Genomic DNA, 23,999 nt, shown 5'->3' with positions numbered 1-23,999 from the left:
ATAAACAGCCATATCACACTGCTACTTGTGTGATATTGCTTATAAGGGCCATTCTTCAACTATGGGCACTTTTAGCCTTGTGAAGTTGAGTAAAAAAAAATTATTCTAATGTAGCACAACAGCCTCATAAGTTTAAACTGTTTGTCTAGTTTTAGATAAGAAGAGAAACATGTTTCCATCATGAACTGAACAAATGTCAATTCCAGCACATCTCAATATACTGCTTATTTCACAATGATATAAATGATGGCCGTCAAACATTGTCTAAGATCATTTTAGTATCTAGTTTAACCAATCTTTCCACAATATATATATATAATAGTTACACATTTGTCAATGAAGTAAATTAGTTGTATGCTGAGCTGTACACCTGTCACACTCTAAAATTTCATATTAATTCGGTTAAGAGCTTATTAGAAAACAAATAAACTAAATTTGTACATTAACTAGAGCAGGAACTTATACATTGTGAATACACTTTTAATGTGTGATGAGAACTTTTTCAATATTTTTTTAAAATGTGTGTGGTGATGGAAATGACAGTGGTGGAAATGACATGTCTACAGTTTATTGTGAATAAATGAAAAAGAGCTTCACCGATTCGCGATTGAGACTAGCCTTTCATGTCTACAAAACACTCTTATTTACCTTCATATAGTTTGGTTTAGTTTTTAAAAGCATCTTTGAAGATACAGCATGTTCGGAAATGATGTAGAATAAATGTATTTCCTTATCAAGCAATATTTACCTTGATTTTTCTTCAAGTGTTGTTGATGAAAATGTAAATTCCCTCCATCTTGAAGATGTTCTCAGATGTCACTATTCATTTTCAGAGAAACAACCTAAATAATCTCACACAAACTTTGTAAAGCGACATTACAGTGTTGTGCTGGAAATGACACTGATACTGTACCACAGCTATATTTTGTATACAAAATAATATTGATAATAGTCTCACATTAAAAACTATAAAATATTTAACTCATTTCACTAGTGCTTCATTAAGAAACATTAATAGATACCAGATAAACAATCTTTTAAAATGGTATTTTCATTGAAGTTTAAAACTCTGGGTGTGTGACAAGGTAAAAACACTGATTTCGACATCTAAAAGGAGATTGAATAATATTTAAAAAATGTATAATAGAAAGGTAGTAAATATTTTTAAAGTAGGTTTAATTATTAGTTTGACAAAGAAAGAGGAACTTGAACAAAATTATATATATTTTTGGAAATATGATCAAAGGACACAAAAGTGCCCGTAGTTGAAGAATTACCCATATATAGGCTAATGTTGTAAAGTAAATACTTATCGAGTAAGCAAGACAAAGTAATTAGAAACGTAATTTAAATGTAACTTTAAGTAACTTACCCAACACTGCTCTTTGCTAGCCTTGCTAAAGATGCTAAACAAACCAACTGTTAGAAGGGATACCACTGCGACCGCAAGTTAACGATAATTATTTATATTATGTAATAAATTATCACAGTAGTGTCAGAACAGTAAATATACCGAGTATTATTCATATTATTTATTAAATTACCCATTAAATTGTATTGTATTAACATCTACCCCTACCCCAACCCTCACAATAATGTCAGAACAGTAAATATATTAGTATTATTATTCACATTATTTAATAAATGACCCATTAAATTGTATTTTTTTTTTGATTTACTTCTACCCTTAACCCCTGCTCCTAATATTTCAAAAATATTTAAAATGATATTAAAATTATTGTTGAACAGTGTCACAAAAGTGATCAGCAAAGGTGTCATCGACAGAATGGTTAGTCTTGTGCCAGCAGGTGTCGCGATGCTCATCCAGCCTCCTCCAGAGTCTCCAGCCAATGACGTCCCTTCCAGCGTCTGTATTTGCGGAAATGCCGAGTGTAATCCTTACAGCGGTGGGATTGAGCGGAAGGTACAGCTGCTTTTACAGCCGTAAGTCTTTTAAACCTTTATTTAGAGTCTACCTTTTTGTTCACCATGTATTTGCGCTCTCTCATTCTCGTTTAAAATCATTCAAGAAGTGTGTACTTAGCGTGTGGATAGATAGCTCAGTTATTAAGCTAACCTTAAATCGCTAGATTATTGTCGAATGTGCGTCCATGTTCCTAAATCACGCTGTCAGATAGTCCAATGACTAGCTTTAATATGACTAATTAATACAGAAAAGCTGTTTAAGCTGTGTTCAGAATTGAACTCATATCAGACAAGTTAATATAAGAAGTGTTAGCTACAAGTCACTTTTCCTAAATGAATATACAGGTGATTTAGGACACAATCTGTATTTGAAACGTGATTTCCAGAAGTATTTGACCTTACAGGTGATTTTAAAAATTATAAACCAATGTTAACACGAAAACATAGCTAGCCGTGTTCAGAATTGAATTTATTTCCAACAAATTAATATTAAGAAGTGTTATTGAGGTCAAGGTGGTTTTATATTCACACATTCGTTCGTTGTTTAACAGTGACAACTTGTGACATGCTACAATGATTATTGGGTCTGAAATAGCATGCAACTTAATGACTTGTTGCACAATTTAATTGACTGAACAATGTTGGACTTTGATAGTCATTTGCTGCTAAATGATTTCCTTGTTTAGCATTAGGAAATAATACATTTCTGAAAGCAGAAAGTTCAAATTAAACTATGTAGTTACCGTTTCACAACCTGTCTCTGCTCAAAAATGAACGAATGTTCTAATATAAAACCAACTTTACCTCAATAAAAGTGTTAAGTCACTTTTCCTACATTAATATATAGGGACTTTAGGACAAAAACTACATTTTTTATGGGATTTCAAGAAGTATTTGACCTAATAGTTGATTTTAAGAAATGTTGAACCGGTGTTAACATAAAAAATATTGTTAGTTTTGTTCAGAACTGAATCTATATCCAGCAAATTAATATTAGGAAGTGTTAGATACAAGCCACTTCACCTATAATTCATATTCTAAACAGGTTTTCAAGACGTTGCAATGAAGTATTTGACATAATTGTTGATTTTAAGAAATGTGGAACACAAAAACTGCTTAAGCTGTGTTCAGAACTGAATCTATATCAAACTAACTGATATTAAGAAGTGTTAGATACAAGTCACTTTACCTATAATAGAGGACACAAACTATATCTTAAACATGATTTCCAGAAGTATTTGACCTTACAGGTGATTTAAAAAATTATAAACCAATGTTAACACGAAAACATCGCTAGCTGTGTTCAGAATTGAATTTAAATCCAAAAAAATTAATATTAAGAAGTGTTATTGAGGTCAAGGTGGTTTTATATTCACACCTTTGTTTGTTGTTTAACAGTGACAACTTGTGACATGACATGTTGATTATTGGGTCTGAAATAGCATGCATCTTAATGCACTATTTAAATGACTGAACAATGTTGGACTTTGATAGTCATTTGCTGCTAAATGATTTCCTTGTTTAGCATTAGGAAAGAATAAATTTCTGAAAGGAGAAAGTTCAAATTAAACTATGTAGTTACCGTTTCACAACCTGTCTCTGCTCAAAAATGAACAAATGTTCTCATATAAAACCAACTTTGATCCAATAAAAGTGTTAAGTCACTTTTCCTACATTAATATATAGGGACTTTAGGACAAAAACTACATTTTTTATGGGATTTCAAGAAGTATTTGACCTAATAGTTGATGTTAAGAAATGTTGAACCGGTGTTAACACAAAAAATATTGTTAGTTTTGTTCAGAACTGAATCTACAGTATATCGAGCAAATTAATATTAAGAAGTGTTAGATACAAGCCACTTAACCTATAATTCATATTCTAAACAGGTTTTCAAGACGTTGCAATGAAGTATTTGACATAATTGTTGATTTTAAGAAATGTGGAACACAAAAATGGCATAAGCTGTGTTCAGAACTGAATCTATATCAAACTAACTGATATTAAGAAAAGTTAGATACAAGTCTCTTTACCTATAATAGAGGACACAAACTATATCTTAAACGTGATTTCCAGAAGTATTTGACCTTACAGGTGATTTAAAAAATTATAAACCAATGTTAACACGAAAACATTGCTAGCTGTGTTCAGAATTGAATTTAAATAAAAAAATAATAATATTAAGAAGTGTTATTGAGGTCAAGGTGGTTTTATATTCACACCTTCGTTTGTTGTTTAACAGTGACAACTTGTGACATGACATGTTGATTATTGGGTCTGAAATAGCATGCAACTTAATGCACTATTTAAATGACTGAACAATGTTGGACTTTGATAGTCATTTGCTGCTAAATGATTTCCTTGTTTAGCATTAGGAAAGAATAAATTTCTGAAAGGAGAAAGTTCAAATTAAACTATGTAGTTACCGTTTCACAACCTGTCTGTGCTCAAAAATGAACGAATGTTCTAATATAAAACCAACCTTACCCCAATAGAAGTGTTACAAGTCACAAGTCCCGTTACCTATTATTCATTCATTCATTTTCTTTTTGGCTTAGTCCTGTTATTAATCTGGGCTTGCCACAGCGGAATGAAATGTCAACTTATCCAGCATATGTTTTACGCAGCGGATGCCCTTCCAGCTGCAACCCATCACTGGGAAACACCCATACACTCTCATTCACACACATACACTACGGACAATTTTAGCTCACCCCACTTCACCTGTACAGCATGTCTTTGGACTGTGGGGGGAGCCCACGCGAACTCGGGGAGAACATGCAATCTCCACACAGAAATGCCAACTAACCCAGCTGAGGTTCAAACCAGCGACCTTCTTACTGTGAGGCGACAGCATTACCTACTGCGCCACCGCGTCGGCCACTTCTTCTATCATTCACATAGAAATGCTTTAGGACACTATGTATATTTTAAACGTGATTTAAAGAAGTATTTGACCTACTAGATGATTTTATGAAATGCTAAACCAACGTCAACACTAAAAAATTGTTAGCTGTGTTCAGAATTAAATCCATATCATACTAATTCTTATTAAGAATATTAATATATCGGTGCTTTAGGACACAAACTATATTTTTAAACAGGATTTCAAGAAGTCTTTGACCTAATTGTTTATTTTAAGAATATTGAACCGATGTTAACACAAAAATATTGTTAGCTGGGTTCAGAACTAAATATTTATTGAGCAAATTAATATCAAGAAAGGTTAGCTAGAAATCACTTTTCCTAAATTCATACACGGGTGCTTTAAGACATAAACTATATTTTAAACGTTATTTCGAGAAATATTTGACCTAATAGTTGATTTTAAGAAATGCTAAACCAACGTTAACACGAAAACATTGTTAGCTGTGATCAGAATTGAGGCCATATCAAGCCAATTAAAATTAAAAGTGTTAGATACAAGTAATTTGTCCTATTATTTATGGTGCTTTAGTACACAAACTATATTTTAAACATTGTTTCAAGCTGTTGTAATTAAGTATTTGACATAAATGTTGATTTTAAGAAATACTGAAGTGATGTTATGCGATTTAAAGTTTAATATAACTTAAGTTATACATGAATGTCTTTATATTGCTATTGAGAATTGAGCTAAAGTTGGTTTATATTCGCACATTTGGACATTCATCTTGATAATATAAATTCCAAATTTCATTGCAAATTTTGAATAGAAAAGTAATATTAGCAGTACAACATTATTCGCAGTCAATTAAATAGTGTTATAATTGTTCTGAAGTCATACCTGCCTTCAATTTAAGACCAAAGTAGCATTGTAAACAATATAGTTACCATGTCACTGTTCAAAAATGAACGATCACGTGAATATAAAACCAACTTTACCTCAATCTACTGATAGAGGCTGTCATCATTTGACCCCCACAATCAGTCATCAATGTAATTTCTTTGAACTATTCAGTAAAACAAAAAGCAGTAAACGTATTTAAAACAGGACCATTACTGTAAAACAATCAACTTTTTCGATTGTTCGACGTGGCACAGTAGGTCCTGTTGCAAAGGAAACAGATGATGAAATGCACACAACAGACCTAAACCAGTAAAGTGTGTCAACATGAAACCTGAGACATTGAGAAGTGACAGAAGCTATGCTAGAAGGAAAAAGAACTGTATTGTTTAGGGCGGTAAACCTGAGGAATGTGACCAGCTGCCGGTAAGGAAAGAGGTGTAATCATTTATTTTTAACATGAATTAATAGGTTGTATAACTAAACGTGTATTCTGTTTTAGAGCACATCAGGTGCGTGAAGATGGTGAAGTTAATGTCAACAGAGTAATCTCCAGTTTACTTTGACAGCGTAGTTTGATAATGTCTAATGGATACAGAAATATTTTAGAGTTTTGATTTGTTTCTGTTTGCTCTCTGCATAATTCTCATATTTACATTTGTGTTTTTTTTAATTGTGATGAAGCTTTTGTTGTGTTAATGATTGTCTACGCAATGAATAATGCTTATTACCTTACCAAAACTGATTTACTTTGTAAAGTAAATATGAAAAGCAAGATTGCTGGATGAAGGTGCTAATATGAATTTATATACAAACACCTCAAAAACATTAAACCTATATATTTAATGATCAATCTGTGCAGAAACGAATAATGTTGTGGATAAATCAAGTGTACAAACAAGTAAAAACAACACAATTGATTTATTTTACTTAGGAATTGATTTTAATTTAACATTTATTCGCTACATGATCATCACTATTTAATTGTTTTAAAATGACTTCACTGTTTTTCATAATATATGATTAGTAACTAGTCAAAAAATACTATTTACTTTAATAAGGAAGATTAATGGATTAAAACATTGAATGCATTTGTAAATGCAGATAAATACTTCATGAACTTCCATGTATTTATTTAATATCTTTGCTGTCACATCATAATATAATATAATATAATATAATATAATATAATATAATATAATATAATATTATATAATATAATACATAAATATATAATATAATATAATATAATATAATATAATATAATATAATATAATAAATATATAATATAATATAATAAATATATAATATAATAAATAAATACATATATAATATAATATAATATAATATAATATAATATAATATAATATAATATAATATAATAAATATATAATATTATTATATAATATTATTATATCATATAGAATTTTATAATATAATATAATATAAAAATTTTGTTGAAATTTAGAAATTTTGAGTGTTTAAGTAATCTTATTAGACCCTTTTCATGTATTTGAGTTTCAATGATCATGGATTATTAGCTTAGAAAGCAGTGAAAAGGGGAGAACCACAAATAATTGTATTATTTATTTCACTTTGTATGAGCTTAAACTCTTTTTTGTTTTTATAATTTAATGTAAAAATGTTTTCAATTATAGCTTTATAAATGTACATATATTTTTAATTCTATTGGTCGATTCTTCCATTTCTATTATTTTATGATTTTTTAAAATAATTTTATAACTTTTATGAAATAACTGTGAATAAAGCTGAGTGTAATCTGTCTGCTGTGAACGATCTACTGTATGTGCTACAGTTAAACTTTGTAAGTTAAACAACCTTGTTTTTATATTTTACTTTTAATTTAAACAGATGCATGTTTGGTCAAACATTAGATTTAATGAAAATTGAAAACAAAATAAAATGTTTACCCTATTAAAATCAATTCACTGATCACATGGGTGTTATGCGTCAAAGGGTTAAAAGTTGTTGGAATATTAAATCAATTCCATGCGTGTTCAAGAGAAAAGCTCAGGAGAGGTTTTTCTTCAATGTCAAAAATCTTAACAATTTATTGGATACAAATGAATAATTCGATTCACAGAATTCTGTTATCCTCAATGCAATGCAAAAGTTACATTAAGAAGGTGCGCAACAACTTTCTTTTCCCGACTTTATAGGCAGCTGATATTAACAGGTGGAGTTTAATGAAATTTGTCATTTGTCAGTCATTGTTCAGTCCTCCATTGGCCGCACCCCAGACATACTTCCTCTTTTTCTACCAATTCTCTGCACAACAAAAAAAGCATACAACTTTGCTCTGTGTTCAGTTTTAACACCTCTCTTCAGATAGGAAGTTTCTGCAGAGCTGAATTTAATTTTGGACCCGCATCTATCTACTTTTACAAAAATGCTAATTAGCATGCACAGCACTCACACACAACAGAAGTTCAGTTAATATATGACCCTTACATGACCAATACAAATAATTGTTTGATTAAAAGAAATAAATAATAAAAAATGTATTCCTATTTTCTAACAAAGTGTGTTCTTTTTTACTTTAATTATTCATCGATTCCCCTGCATACCACTAGAAGGAAGCCTGTGTACCAATAATGGTACACATACCACAGTTTGAGAACCACTGTGCTAGCAGATCTATTATCAGTTGTCAAGCACCCACATGAAAATATACTATAGTAACTCATAGTAAAAACTACAGTGTTTTTTAACCACACTGACACCTCCAATAGAGAAGGAGATGTTGCACAATCAGCTATTGCATCACTAAAAATGATTGAGCTCATGTCCATGTGTTGTCTGACAAGTTGATATATTGATTAATGTGACAGGCCTATTCATCACTAGTTGCAAATCATATCAGCCGAGCTAATACGAATGTTCTTTGTGTTTCAGCTTTTCTATTAAGGACTCGCCACAACAGTTGCTTCAACTGAAGATTTTTTTACTTCCGATGACAAAATGAATAAAAAAACAGATGAAAGAGACTTTTGGAACTCTTAAGAGCGATTGTTGAAGTTGGAGCAGATGCTCCGATGTCTCTCTCTTGTTCTCTGGATTTCACCTCAAGCTAATCTTCAGTCATGGCCGTCTTTTCCTCCATGCTCAAGATCATCAGGAAGGGGAAGTGTCTGTTTCTGCTGTTGTTGTGTCTTTGCGTTGTAGCGTGGATTGCAACATTCTCTAATGATGGCCCAGTTAAGTCGGTCCAGGAAGGATCGAGCCCTCTTGACGGTCAACATGCGGAGGGTTTTCATCGGCTGGAACTCGAGTCGGAGATGGTCCAAAGCATTGAGGAGCGTGTAGAGGAACCACCGACCAAAGAGAGCTGCCCGGAGAATTCACCCCTGCTCCGTGAGTTCTGCCTTATTTTATATTTCTACATTTTAATCAATTGTTTGCCCTAAAGTTCTGAATAAAGTGAGAAATATGAAATCTAGAGTTCTGAGTATATAAATAAAAAAGTAATCCTTTACATGCACTGTAAAAATTCTGGGTTCCACACAATCAACTTGTGTTGGGACAACATGAAGGAATTAAATTAACTTATTAGTTTTTACAAATTTAAGTGGATTGAATGTAAATGAATTAAGTTGTGCCCAATAAAAACTCAAGAATTGTGTTGTTGCAGCTTATTGCATATAAGTAGATTGAACGAACATTTTCTGTGTGTGCGGTCAATATACAGTGGGTACGGAAAGTATTCAGACCTCCTTAAATTTTTTTAAGGGTGAACATAAGCCAGCGGGGGAGGGTCTTTTGTCTCTCCAGGTGTGAATTATACATAACCATTGTCACTTCCACACATACAGCTGAGCTAAATCAAAACAGACTTTACAAAATGTAAATTATTGTAATGTTTTCTTTGAATAAAAGAACAGAATAATTTTCAAACAATTGGGAAGTAAATATTCTAGCCTACAAGACTGGTTACTCTAAAGTCTTGTTAAGGCCTATTCAGTGTGTTTTTGGACCTTAAAATGTTTTTCTCTAAAACCTACTAACCATGCATAATATTTTATAATATTTATATACACAAGCATTTACATCAATATTTCTCACATATAATTGTAGCACAGTTTGTGCTGAACACAAAAACTACATCCTGGCCAATACTATGTAACAAGTAGCTGAAATAAGCACAAATGTTAGGGCATGCCAAAACATCTCAGGGGCCCCAGAATCATCACAGACCCCAGAAGGTTAAATAAGAAAAACTGATAATCATATATAAAGGGACATGAAGCATTTTAAAGTAAATCAGTCAATCTATTAGCTGCTCATAGACAGATCAGCTGATTGACGCGACTTTAAAACACTCCAGTGTTTGTGTATCTGTGTTTGCACTCGGTAAACAGTGCTGAGTTTGTGAACCGATGACCTTCACAGCCAATCACAGTCATTTCTGTTGAGCATGTGAACACAATGGGCGATCAGGGGTGTTAAAGTACGCCCTCAAATATCTGCAGGAAATTAACGTTTTTTAAACCTTACTATTGATTACTTTTTGCCATTGTTTATTGACAAACAAACCATTTTTATTTGAAAACGCAAACTTATGAGATATTTTAGAGCTTTATCAAAATGGGAACAATATCAGAGGATTCTGGATTAAACTGAGATGTGCTCCTCACACAAGCCTGTCATGTGACTTGAGCTGGATTATAGTATTATAGATTACTGTATGGGTACTGTTTTGGATCAGTTCTATTTCATTGCCCGCATAAAAAAAACCCCAGAAGCTTCATTATTTTGTCTGACATCTTATCATTAGTAAGCAAAGTTCCCAGATCAATCACTAAGTACAGATATCATAAAAATACTCATGTCAACTTACTCCTTATAAAAAAACAAAATGACCTATGTGTTTTTTTAAAGTACTGATCCGTTTGTTTTGTATTGTTTTAGATAATTTATTTGTGATTTATTTTGGGTATTAGTGGAAGCCATTAAACATGTATAGATGTTTCAGCAACACTTTAGTTTAAGTAACAATTTACACCAGGGGTGTCAAACTCAATTCCTGGAGGGCCGAAGCCCTGCACAGTTTAGTTCCAACCCTGCTCCAACACACTTACCTGTGGGTTTCAAACATAGACTGTAAAATATATGGACGTAGTATCCGTGACGTCACCCATAGGTTTCTGAAGAGCGCAAAAGAAGCCACAAGTAGGCGTGGCCAACCGTCGCCATTTTGGTCACACGTTATCACACCCACGGCGGGATACCAAACAAGGGCAAAGAGGCGGAGAGTGAGCGGAGCTACAGACACCTGCTAGCATTTAGCTTGGACCTGGTTCAGACACACTTTACTTTGGGAGAAATGCTTAATACTTTATCACCTGTGACTCGTTTGTATTCTGACCACTTGTGCTTGCTTGTAAACTATATCAATAAAGTGTTTAGTCTTTTAAAAACACTGCTGTAATACATTGAGCCACTAAACATTGTTCTTATGACGTTTTTCAACAGGAGGAAAACGCGAATTTTATCCAAACACTTCAGATACAGTCTGTGTTAGTAAATGTAAGACTATTAATGAAATCCAGCATAACACTGTATGACAACGCTTCAGATGACTGTTCTAGAGCCTACAGCTAATCAATCTGACAGATTCTGGAGTGCATTACAGCTCTAAATATAAATATAAACGATAAATGATCTTAAATAAAACAAATACATGTATAGAGATTGTATATAAGTATGTAACTTTACTCACATGGGAAACGGAGGCCACGTGAATGGTTTGTGAGCACAATTAAGTGCACTCAGCATGCCATGCCATCTAATAATTGTAGGAAACAAGTCCAAAAGGCAGTTGACTGTGTAAAGCCACATAAAACAACACAGAAATACGATAAATATGCCGAGTTTAGTGGCTAATCTGCAGGATTCAGCTGAGGTGACGTGACGGCGACCAGCGAGACCTAACTGTCACTCAAGTGGCCACGCCCTTAATTATGCAAACTTAATATAACTTAATATAAAGGAAACGGATGAGTTATTAAAAAATTCACCCCCCTCACAGTTGTCATGAAGGGTAATATTACCTGTATTAACCAAAATCTTTTTTTGTACCAGGCTGTAAACACCTTTTTTTCTGCTTTAAAGTTGGCCATTCTAACAGTGGGCTCAATTGAAATTTGCTCTGTTTTGGAGCCAGGAGCGGCCAAGACTAGCGGAATTTCGGATGAATTGCAGTTTTAGTTACTTCCGTATTGGCTTCCTGAGGGAGAGCGGGAGGTTGCCGCTTGGTTTCAAACAAGCCTGAAGGACTCAATTAGTTTGATCAGGTGTGTTTAATTAGGGTTGGAACTAAATTGTGCAGAGCTGCGGCCCTTTTGGAACTGAGTTTGACACCTGTGATTTACACCATCTACTACCTGCTTATTATCTGCCTATTATTACGATATTAACATCTCTAATCTTACACAATACCTAAACCCATCTACTACCTTACTAACTTTTAATAAGCAGCTAATTAGTAGTTCAATGAGCGAAAAGTCTTAGTTAATAACATTATTTGTACTTAAAAGGTGCTGTATGTAAGTTTTTGGCTTTAAAGCATAAAAATACAACAATAAGTTTGTAGATATTTAAGAAACATGTAAAGTGAATTAAGTAATTTTTGTTTATCTGAAAAAGAATGCCGAATGTCAGAAGTCACAGAAGTCAGTTCTGTGCTGGAACGTCAGTGTTTATTTTGGTCCCTTTAACCAGCCCACTGCCATTAAATCAGGAGGGCTCTTAAAGTATGTGTCCGCAACCGAAATGCGATCTTCAGTGGACAGTACCAACCTCCAAAATGAGATGCAGATTCAGAGTTCCACGAGGTGGCTATTAATTAGCTAATCATATAAATAATACAATTGTAAACATTGGGTGAGCTGGTTACATTGTAATTCTGTGTCCTATTTATATGCTACGTGGCGAGATTTAATAAGCAGTTTGGCTGTTTGCACCAGGGGAAATATGACAGAAATTTAAATACAGCCATTCAGATGCAGAGAATAGTGCACTCACTGCACTCCAAAGGTTTATAATCTAACTAATACATATTAAACCTCTAACATTGTTAAATGTATATGCCAATCACTAATATGTGTTGGCTTGCACCGAGTCACAGTTCTAAAGTTAAATTTTAAACAGTTTTTTTTTTTATTTTCAAGATGTGAGGTGAACTATCTGCTGCTGCTTTTAGTAGTACGGCAATAAATGTCATGTAAAATGGCATTCAAACTCGCATTATTAGCATTTAAAATGGACTCAAATCAGCCTTTAGACTCAATAGTCAGGCACAATCCTGTTGATGTTGTCAATCTGGCAACCTGCGCTTGCGTGTGTTTTAAACCAGGAGTGCAATACCTAGTTCAACCACTTGGTGTCAAACTTAAATACCGCACCTTTAAAATAGTGTGACCGATATTTCATTACAAAATCACACTTTTAATGCATTAACCTTCTCATTAATGTGAATAGAAACAAGTGGTTGGCGTCATACTGCCCAGTACTGTTCATTTTACCTAAAAACTGCAGTCAAATAAATTTTTAAGTACATTATTGCAGTTTCAAAACAATGTAGGCTGCCGCATGCATTTTCAAAGAGCCTCTGTTGAATATATGCCAAACATTACTATTCAGAACCAAAGATGTGCATTAAACATGCGCAAAACTAAAATATAGCAGAACAGATTTGCAAATAAAGCACAGTTTCCATCTAATGAGTATAAGAGAACAGATTTAGAATATGTGCTAAACATGCTTACATTACTATTCAAGCTTTTGGTATTTGTTAAATGAATTGATAACACTGGATACAAATCTCAACCATCAAACTACAAGCCTAAGGGAAATGTGTGGGAATCTCGCAGCCACCTCTATGCGAATGTCAATGTTTACTTGTTACAGTTTTTTTCCCCTCCACAGCTGTTTGCTAATTTGGGCTTGTTTCCAAAGATGGGGCCCTGTAATTAATGTGTGGCCCCAGCTGGTGCTGTATCTAAGGTCTGCACCTGGCTTGTGGGCCTTTCACTTACTTGCGGCCCTGCGTACATGTGTGTTTATTTAGTTTTCTGATTGCTCTTCTCCACAGGAGGCTCTTTGAAGCTGACATTCGAGCCCTCGCTGACGCTGGAGCAGGTAGAGATTGAAAACGCGGAGGTCGTGGAGGGTCAGTATAAACCCTCGGACTGTACGGCCAGACAGAGCGTGGCCATCCTCATCCCTCACAGAAACAGAGAGAAGCACCTGCTCTACCTCCTCTACCACCTTCACCCTTTCCTACAGAGACAGCAGCTTCATTACGCCATCTATGTCATTCACCAGGTAAGAAAACAGGCCTGACAGGAGCTCATACAATTGAAGTCAGATTTATTAGCCCTCCTGAATGTTTTATCTTCATTTGTGTTCAACAGAATAAAAGAAACTTAAACTGGTTTTGAACAAGTCGGTGATGAGTGAACGATGACAGAATGTTGCGTAAACTATCCCTTTTAGACCAGTTTTACGACCTTATCCTTTCTTCTCTGACCTTAAATAGACTATTTATTGCTTCTGTACCGTTAAACGTAAAACGCCCTTTTCATATTGAAACGTGTAGCAAATGTTTGCCCATGGCTTTGCTGTCGACTCTGTTACAGTTTGCACAGCCCCATCTTTAAATAACAGACTGTTTGCAAAGCCTGCATTGTGACACTTTCACCAAACAGTCGGCCTGAAACTTAAATGAGAGAAAGCTGCAATTACACACATCCTTATCAACCAGTTAAGTGACATCATCGACTTTCGCTTTAAGATTTAAAGGGCTAGCATTGCACCAGACCCACGTTAGTGGTTTCGTTTGAAAGTGTATAATCTATATTTTATGCACATATGCATCACCTTATTCTACTGTACACAAGTTATTTACACTTAAATACACAGTATTTTGGATACCCGAGCTGGGTATTAAACATTGGTTCATTTTCATATTTTTTTAAATGACACATGTACAAGTTATAGATCAAATGAAAGCTCTTACCGGTGCTCATACGGTTCTAGCATTCTTTTTACTGAATTATATTCGCATATCAAACAGTTGCCGAATGAATAGCAGTGTTTCCATGGTGCAGAAGTGTAAACAATACATTTATGATCACTAAGCAGCCCAAGATAGCACAGACAGCTGTCATCTCTTACCTTATGCTGTGCGCTTCAGGGCCATTTCTCCTCTGTTTTTGAGGTGATGTGCATAAGTAATCCTTTTTATATGTCTGATGTGGTCCAAACACAGTGAATTATGTTTGATCAAACAAAAGAATAGTGAAATATGAAAACAATGATCGATCCCTGTGGCTTGTATAGCACCTCTCATCAGTTGGAATACAATAACCTTTAATTAGATTATTGTAGAGACATTTTTTTTCCTTTGATTACAGACATGTGCAGGAACCACCAAAATTAATTACAGCATGCTAGACCACACCTATCAGAACTTAAAAGGTACACTTTCAAATTTGAGTTTATAAAAAAGAAAATACAAAAAGCCCTTTTTTTAGGTGTTTATTATAACACAGACAACATATACAGATATTTTAAACACTTTCAATTGTGTTTTATGAAAATTCAAAGGGTTTTCTTTAAAATTATACCAAATTTTTGCATTTACACTTCTGCATGTGGATTTGGGAAGCTTTTAAATGTTGGTAGGTAAATCCAGGCGGAAATCCCAAAATAGCATCAGAGTTTAACTGGTTAAACAATAATCATGTGTTTTTCTCTTTTTGTTCTGATATTGCATTGAAACTTTACCTCATCCAAACACAATACCTTGATTAAACAAATGCAATTAAGCACAACACATGATGTAGGCGCAAAGTCTAAAGTGCATGACGCAAAGCATTAAGGGCATTTCCGAATCCACTTTTGCTATTTTTAAGGATGGAAAAATATGGTATGTGCTAGGGTTGTGCTTATTTTCTAAATGAGTTAGGCCTACACTGATTCTGCGAGTGCAGAATTCTGCAGATTTCAACAGATTTTTAGCCCATCATTAATTCCATTTATTTACTTGAGTTAATGTGTGTAAATCTATATTTATTCAGTTTTTAAATGAATTTTAGTAATATTATTGACTAATATGAGAATGTTCATCTGATTTATGTACAATGCAGTTTGTACAGTAATTTTTTCTGTCTTTTAGTAGATATATTATGTGAGAGACTTGCTTTGTTTACCAAATAAAGTGAATCTTATTGGATTTGCATTTTAAACATTAAATAAAAGTTAAAAAGATATTATTTATTATTTCACATATTAAGGTTTAAGTTATGATAATCTCAAAATAATTCTGCAGAAATCCGCAGATTTTTACCAAAATTCTCCGCAGAAATAGCAAAAAACGTCTGCAGATTCCATCTGACTCTAGTTATAGGTGTGTTTTGAGCATAACATGCATTAAAGCAATCATAGTCTCACTCCCGTCCCCTTTAGGAGTCAGTTGCGTTGTGCCATGGCGCATTAGCTATTTACATGCCGGACTTTGTAAGTGGAAAAACTGAACGCTTCACTAGTTAGAAAACAGTTAAACCGAGCATCTGCAGCGCAAGGATAAAGAATGAGCCTCCTCCATTCGGCCTCTTTACTTTCTCTTTACTTTAGTTTTACTCTTTACATTAGCCATTTACTTTTGTAGATAAGTGTTGTACACACTCCACTGAAGACATCCATTAGCTCACATATTAATTTTCTTTAAGCGCAAAGATTTGCTTCAAAACTATTTCTAAATTCAGATCTAATTTCCTGCAAACAAATAAATGAATAATAGTGAAGTGTGATCAAAAAACTGAGTTATATCCAAACACACGTCCTGTTCTTATGCTCCATATGGTGATGCAGACGTCTCTAAAACCTGACAGGTGGACAAATCTAAACTTGCTTTTATTAATAACAAATATAAATATTCATATAATAAATAATACTGCTAATAATAATTACAACTTTAAACAAAAGCAGATTAACATGAATAAACGGAAAAAAGCCTTGGGGCATGATGAAGGCAGTGGTTTTTACATTTATGTAGAAAATAATTTTTGTAACATTTCAATCCTTTAATTTTGTTCTTATGTAAATATATTTGTGTATTGCTGTACATCCTGTGTGTAATAAGCAAAGTGTAAGGGCTCACTCACACTATGCTATCCGAACTTTGCCCATGCCCATTTCCCGGATTGTTTGAGAAGTGTGAGTGCTCTAAATCGGGCTCAGGCGTGGATCGGTTGGCCGGCCCTGGCCCGGTGGAAAGAGGTGTGCCCGAGTGCGGTTCACCTGGGCTCAGGTGCGGTACGCTTGTAGTGTGAGTGCAAAGCGTGCCTAAGCCCAAAACTGAAGACGAGTCTTGACTTTTAAGGGACTATTTCATGTGGATTTATTAATCATTCTTACTGTTAAGTGAACGCAAACTGTCATAGCTTATTATAGACGAAAACCCCTCACTACACGACTGCCGCACCTTCAGCAAACCTCCTAATTCCTGCAGCACGAGGAATTTATGATTATATATCAGCGTCAAAAGTGTTAATATTTAAATGCGTGTCACTGCATATCAAATGACCCTAAATTACGCGATCTACACTGATTTTAATTAATGTCTTCATGATTACTTTTCTGACCAAAATGTTTATTTATTTATTTTTATTATTTATAAAAAAACACATATGATCCACTCGTTAAAATATATATAATATTGAAACACAAATACTATATATTATAACCAACAAAACTTCTTTGTCTGTGTAAACTAAAAAATACAACACACACCTACTCTATTATCATTTCTCTTGTTTTATATATGAATATTGAAAGTAAAAATAGTCATACTTCTTGGTTAATAATCAAAATAATAAACATTGCATGTTTATAGGGGTTTAGAGATTTACTCGTCTCATGACAGCTGGTGGCACTCTAGGCTAGTTTTCTACAGCAGATGGCGCTCTGTATGCTAATTTTTAGCAGACAGCGCTCTAGACTAGTTTTTAACCACAGATGGCACTCTAGGCTACTTTTTTTTTACAGCAGACAGTGCTCTAGGCTAGTGTTTAGTAGCAGATGGTGCTCTAGGCTAGTTTTTTACTGCACACTATATTCTATGCTAGTTTTAATAGCAGACAGAGTTTTAGGCTAGGCTTTAACAGATGGTGCTCTAGGTTATTTTTTAACATCAGCTGGTGGTCTAGGCTAGTTTTTAACAGCAGCTAGTGCTCTTAGGCTAGTTTTTAACAGCAGCTAGTGCTCTTAGGCTAGTTTTTAACAGCAGCTAGTGCTCTTAGGCTAGTTTTTTTGCATATCAAATATTTAATAATTTAATTTTAATAATCAAAATAATAAACATTGCATGTTTATAGGGGTTTAGAGATTTACTCGTCTCATGAACATCTTTTAGTCCTTACTCAGATCAGTGGATATAATTGCATTATTTGTACACATGAAAATGTGTCCTTCTGGAAGTTACACTTTTTGGTGTTTATTTATATAATTTTTTTGAGTAGCAAGTGATTTTCACCTCAATACACAAGTTAAGTTTCTCACTGCTGAATAACCATTACTGTGATTAATGTGTTTAGTCAGATTTCATAACTATTTGATTTTTCAGCGTAAACATTCAAAGAGGAAGTTTTTAATTCTGAAATGTTTTCATATTACAGTCAGCTTTTTCCTCCCTCAGCATGACATATCTTCGCCAACAGTATTGACAGAACCACCAACTGATGCAAAATATACTGCATCATACAGTTTTATTTAAAGGAAATGTAAGGCTGAAGCTTATGAATGTTATGATGAATGCCCCCCGCCAGGTTTTGTGTGATGTTCCCATTCTAGTTCTGCCAGTTCTGCCAGTACACCTGTCATTATGGCTGCCTGGCTTATTCAGAGCTTACAACTATTGTTTTCCTTTTTAATTATAGTTCTTTGAGATACATGTATAATAGCAGTGCCAAACAAAACTTCTTTTGGTTTTAAAAGAACTGCTCCCAGGATACACGCACTGAAAAAAAAAATGTGTTGGCATAGACAGTTATTTTTGCAGCTTTTTTATGCAACATACAGCGGGGGAAATAAATATTGAACATGTCGTGTTTTTTCCTGGGAATAATATTTCTAAAGGAGCTGTTGAGATGGAATTGAACCAGATTTTGGTAAAAACCCAAACAATACAAAAAAAATCTGTGTGGATGTGTAATAACAATGAAACGACACAAGAAGAAAGTGCTGAACTACTGAAATGTATTTAATACTTTCTATAAAATGTTTGGTGATGGCAGCTTAAAGACACTCATATGGAGAGTAAAGTCGCATGCATTGCTCAGGTGTGAGGTTTTTTTCCACAGACTTTAGCAGAGTGTCAAAATCTTGACAGTTCTGTGGGTCTCGTCTATCAAATCTGAGCTTTAATTTGTATTTTTTATTGGATTCACATCAGGTGATTGGTTTGGCCATTCTACAGCTTGGTTTTCTTTCTCTAAAAGCATCTGAGAGTTTCCTTTGCTGTGTTTTGGATCATTGTCTTGCTGAAATGTCCACCCTGGTTTCATCATCATCCTGCTAATGTAGATGTTGGACTGAAGCAGCTGATGTTCATTTACACTGAGGAAGGGCAGAGGGTTGCTGAAGAACTTCTGTGAGATTTCAGCTGCTGTCTGTTTCTGCACCTCCCTTTCTTCGTGTGTTCAATACTTTTACTCATGTGTCATTTCATTTTATTACACAACTTTGTTTGTAAACTAAATAGATTGTTCTGTGGATACAGGGATTTCTTTGGTGGTTACCAACATCTGTTGAAAATTTCAAGTTTAGAAACATGTTTTCTGACAACAAGGGTGGCGTGTTGAATATTTATTTTTCCAGCTGTTTATGGAAGGAGAGTATTGAAATGGTATAATCCAAGATTAAGAGACCACTTGAAACACAAATGTGGGTGTTTAATAAGTAGTATAGATATATATTATTAAATATTAGTGCTGTTAATAGATACAATTTTTTTCATTTTTCTTCTTGAAAATTAATCGCAGTGGCGCAGTAGGTAGTGCTGTCGCCTCACAGCAAGAAGGTCGCCAGGTCGCTGGTTCGAGCCTCGGCTCAGTTGCGGTTTCTGTGTGGAGTTTGCATGTTCTCCCTGCATTCGCTTTTTGACAGCACTATTAAATGTATATAATTGTTTTTGGGAAATGATCAAAAACTAGATTAAGATAAGCAGGGTTGTGGAGTTTTAAAAGAAATCAAAGTAACTAAATATGATACATTAGTTACTTTTTAAGGAAAGTAGTGCATTATGTTGCTTTTGCATTACATTTTTCATCTAGACTGGACTAACTTGTTTGTGATAATAATACTTTTAAAAAATCGTATTTTTGGAAAAATATAAAGCGTTTTTTTTTTTTTTTTTTTTTTTTACCAAAAGTGAACTGTTGAGTGACTAAACTCTGTGTTTGCTCAAAGTTCAACACTGTTCAGAAATGAATACAGTTTGCATTTCACTGTTTTTATTTATTTTATGGTCACTGAAGCATGCTAAGTCTCTGTATATAAGTGAGATGTTCGCATTTTAGCTAGAACTACAGCAAGTGGAATGTTCGTACAGATCGTACACAACACATTTTTATTTAATGATTTTTCTCAGCGGTCAGTAAGTGAGAAAAAGTATCTTTGATGTTATCTGGGAAATGAAAAACCAGTGTGTGACTAGTTACTTGAAAAAGTAATCTGATTACATAACTCGTGTTACTCGTGTAACCCAACCTTGATGATCAATATTCTCTTTCAGCAGATCCTTAATATTTTAATAATTAACTATGGAAACGGTAAATCTAGGTTGCAGTGGTTAATTTACAGATGTTTGTGCTATCATTTAAGTCATAAACCATTGTTAACTGTTAATGTGTGTTTTTGTTTTTTTCTAGGCCGGAGTTGCTACATTTAACAGAGCAAAGTTATTAAATGTTGGCTACCTCGAGGCTTTGAAAGACTACAACTGGGACTGTTTCATCTTCCATGATGTTGATCTAGTTCCTGAGAATGATCATAACTTATACATGTGCGCGAAACAGCCGAAGCACTTAGTGGTCGGGAGGAATTCCACTGGGTACAAGTGAGTATTATAGAGACCTTTTCATTTAACTGAGGAGCTGTGTTATTTTACAGAGCAAACTACTGTGAAAAGTAGTTTGAGATATCAGTTCTCCATTGATTGTGAGATTTTCAAAATGCATCGATATTCTCTTGAATCAATTATGAGCTTTTTTTAGTAGCAGGTGACGCTCTAGGACAGTTTTTACAGCAGATGGCGCTCAAGGCTATTGTTTTAATTGCAGTCTGCGCTCTAGGCTAGTGTTTAACAGCAGACGGTGCTTTAAGGTAATTTTTAATAGATTGTGCTCTAGGTTCGCTTTTAGCAGCAGATGCCTTTATAGGTTCGTTTTTAAAAGCAGATACTGCTCTAAGCTAGTTTTTAGTTGTAGACGGTGCTCTAGGCTAGTTTTTAACAGCTGGTGGCACTCTAGGCTAGTTTTCTACAGCAGATGGCGCTCTGTATGCTATTTTTTAGCAGACGGCGCTCTAGACTAGTTTTTAACCACAGATGGCACTCTAGGCTACTTTTTTTTTTACAGCAGACAGTGCTCTAGGCTAGTGTTTAGTAGCAGATGGTGCTCTAGGCTAGTTTTTTACTGCACACTATATTCTATGCTAGTTTTAATAGCAGACAGAGTTTTAGGCTAGGTTTTAACAGATGTTGCTCTAGGTTATTTTTTAACATCAGCTGGTGGTCTAGGCTAGTTTTTAACAGCAGCTAGTGCTCTTAGGCTAGTTTTTAACAGCAGCTAGTGCTCTTAGGCTAGTTTTGGTTTTGGCTAGTTTAATCCCTGTATTTAACAGCTGGTGGCAATCTAGGCTAGTTTTCTACAGCAGATGGCGCTCTATAGGTTAATTTTTAGTAGCAGGTGGTGCTCTAGGCTAGTTTTTAACCACAGACAGCACTCTAGGCTATTTTTTTACTGCACACTGTATTCTATGCTAGTTTTTAATAGCAGACAGCGTTCTAGTTTTAACAACTGGTGGCACTCTAGGCTAGTTTTAACAGCAACTGGTGCTCTAGGCTAGTTTTTTTTATAGCAGACGGTGCTCTAGGCTAGTTTTTAACTGCAGTCGGTGCTCTAGGCTAGTTTTTTTTTACAGCAGACAGTGCTCTAGGCTAGTTTTCAGTAACGGACTGCGCTCTAGGCTAGGTTTTTACTGCACACTGTATTCAACGCTAGTTTTTAATAGCAGACGGCTTTCTAGGCTAGGTTTTAACAGCTGGTGGCACTCTAGGCTAGTTTTTAACAGCAGCTGCCGCTCTAGGCTTGTTTTTTACAGTAGACTGCACTCTAGGCTAGTTTTTTAATAGCAGACAGTGCTCTAGCTTAGTCTTTAACAGCAGCTGGTGCTCTAGACTAGTTTCTTTGCTGCAGACAGCTTTTTAGGCTAGTTTGTAATTGCAGGCACTTTAGGCTGGTTTTTAACAGCAGGTGGCGCTCTAGACTTTTTTTTTTTTTTACAGCAGATTATGCTCTAGGCTAGTTTTTAGTAGCAGATGCCGCTCTAGGCTAGTTTTTAACAGAAGGTAGCACTTTAGACTAGTTTTTTCACAGCAGACGGCGCTCCAGACTAGCATCTAACCATACGCTAAAGAAGAGTGATTGTGTGTTCGGCTGAGTCATGTAATTTGGCCTTTATGTCATGAGATTAATGTAAACAAAGCTCACTATAGACTCTAGCACTTTGCTTAAACCTTTCCTAACTTTATTAATGATTATTTTGGATTCAAGTGGTATTTGTAAGAAAGTGGAGGCAAGCAGATTAAGGCTGTTTGTAAAGCATACAGCGCCATCTGCTGGTAAAACTAAGCTCAGAATCCATTCAAGACAGAATAGCGCTGCACTTAAACATATTGATACATATTAATTCATATTGGATCACTTTGAAGTACAATAATCAAGTACACCTTAATTCTGTAACAATTTATACAATGCACATAGTTTCGAAGCAGCTTTATACAGATAATCAGGCAAACTATTTAAAAAAATTATGGGATGAACTGTGCATTAGTTTGATTACATCCAGTGTTATATTTCACTAGGACTCAGAGTCTGCTTATTTTAAGTGTTTTTCAGTTTGATTTTATTTATTAATTTTTCCAGTCCAGTTGTTTCTCTAATGAATTGTTTATTTAAAAATTATTATATTATTCTTATTTTTTTAATTAAGAGGCCTTACAAGACAACGTGCCCAGTGGCCCCTTTGTTCTTAATACAGGCCCGTTGGTTACATCACTAATTACTTAATGTAAAAAGTAATGAAATTACTTATTACTTTACTGTAAAGTAACTTTTATAACATTAAAAATATGCCTATAAAAATACTAAATAAACTCCAGTTCTTTCAGTAATTTAATATTCACTGAGAAACATTATGAGTTGATCACAGCAGTTCTAAAGTCTCTTCATTGTAAACAAGTTCAACATGCATTTCCTCATGAATGCTGTATTTTTGGTTTGTGTCAGTTCGTTGACTAATAATACAGTTCAACAGGAGTGGCAACTTTGATTCAGCTGTAAGTTGGACTGTAAAGGGAAGCAGTGACGCTACTAGTTTTACAGCATTTTTCAGTAATGAGTTTTTACTGAAAAGCTCTTACAGTATGTACTGATAACACCTTAATCAATCTGATCGGGCTTGATATAAACCTCCTGTAATCTGATCAAGAGGATATGTAAACACTTTACAGTAATGAAATGAAAAAATGGGATATACTTTGTATTAGTTTGATTACATCCAGTGTTATATTTCACTAGGACTCAGATTCTGCTTATTTTAAGTGTTTTTCAGTTTGATTTTATTTATTAATTTATTTTTCCAGTCCAGTTGTTTCTTTAATGAATTGTGCTAGCTAGAAAACATATTTAGGCAGCTTGTACTTTGACTTCCACTACATTTTTATCACTGCATCTCTAAATACCATTGTTATTTAGCTACATTGACTGTTGTTGTACCCTAATTAATTTCATAACTGCACTGTTTCATTTTAAAATCCCATGTTATACTCCAATTGTGCATAATTTAGTCATTTAATTATGTTTAAAATGAGTTCACCCGACACTTATGGCTTTTCTTGCCCCTGATATCCCAGACTCAGATACAAAGGATACTTCGGGGGCGTCTCAGCCATGACGAAGGACCAGTTCCACAAAGTGAACGGCTTTCCAAACTCCTACTG

General features: G+C 34.4%; 2 protein-coding genes across 3 annotated transcripts in view; both read left to right on the top strand.

The window, feature by feature from the left end:
• eif4e1b (eukaryotic translation initiation factor 4E family member 1B) overlaps positions 1-23,999 on the top strand; it is a 109,951-nt gene that overhangs the window by 36,139 nt on the left and 49,813 nt on the right. The gene's annotated exons all lie outside the window — the stretch shown is intronic.
• The window catches only part of b4galt4 (beta-1,4-galactosyltransferase 4), a gene marked incomplete in the record, with an annotated part of 30,592 nt that continues 8,464 nt past the window's right edge, over positions 1,872-23,999 (top strand). The window contains 6 exon segments of one of the 2 annotated variants that reach the window (NM_001007401.2): positions 1,872-1,944; positions 5,950-6,118; positions 8,609-9,067; positions 13,806-14,038; positions 20,647-20,834; positions 23,913-23,999. The exon segment at positions 23,913-23,999 is cut by the window's right edge and continues 36 nt beyond it. In NM_001007401.2, the coding sequence (NP_001007402.2) occupies positions 8,797-9,067; positions 13,806-14,038; positions 20,647-20,834; positions 23,913-23,999 (779 nt within the window). 2 annotated transcript variants of the gene reach the window in all.

This window comes from Danio rerio, chromosome 5 (assembly GCF_052040795.2).
Source record: "Danio rerio strain M-AB ecotype USA chromosome 5, GRCz13ab, whole genome shotgun sequence".
In the NCBI taxonomy this organism is placed as follows: domain Eukaryota; kingdom Metazoa; phylum Chordata; class Actinopteri; order Cypriniformes; family Danionidae; genus Danio; species Danio rerio.
This window is presented reverse-complemented; position numbering and strand designations above follow the sequence as displayed.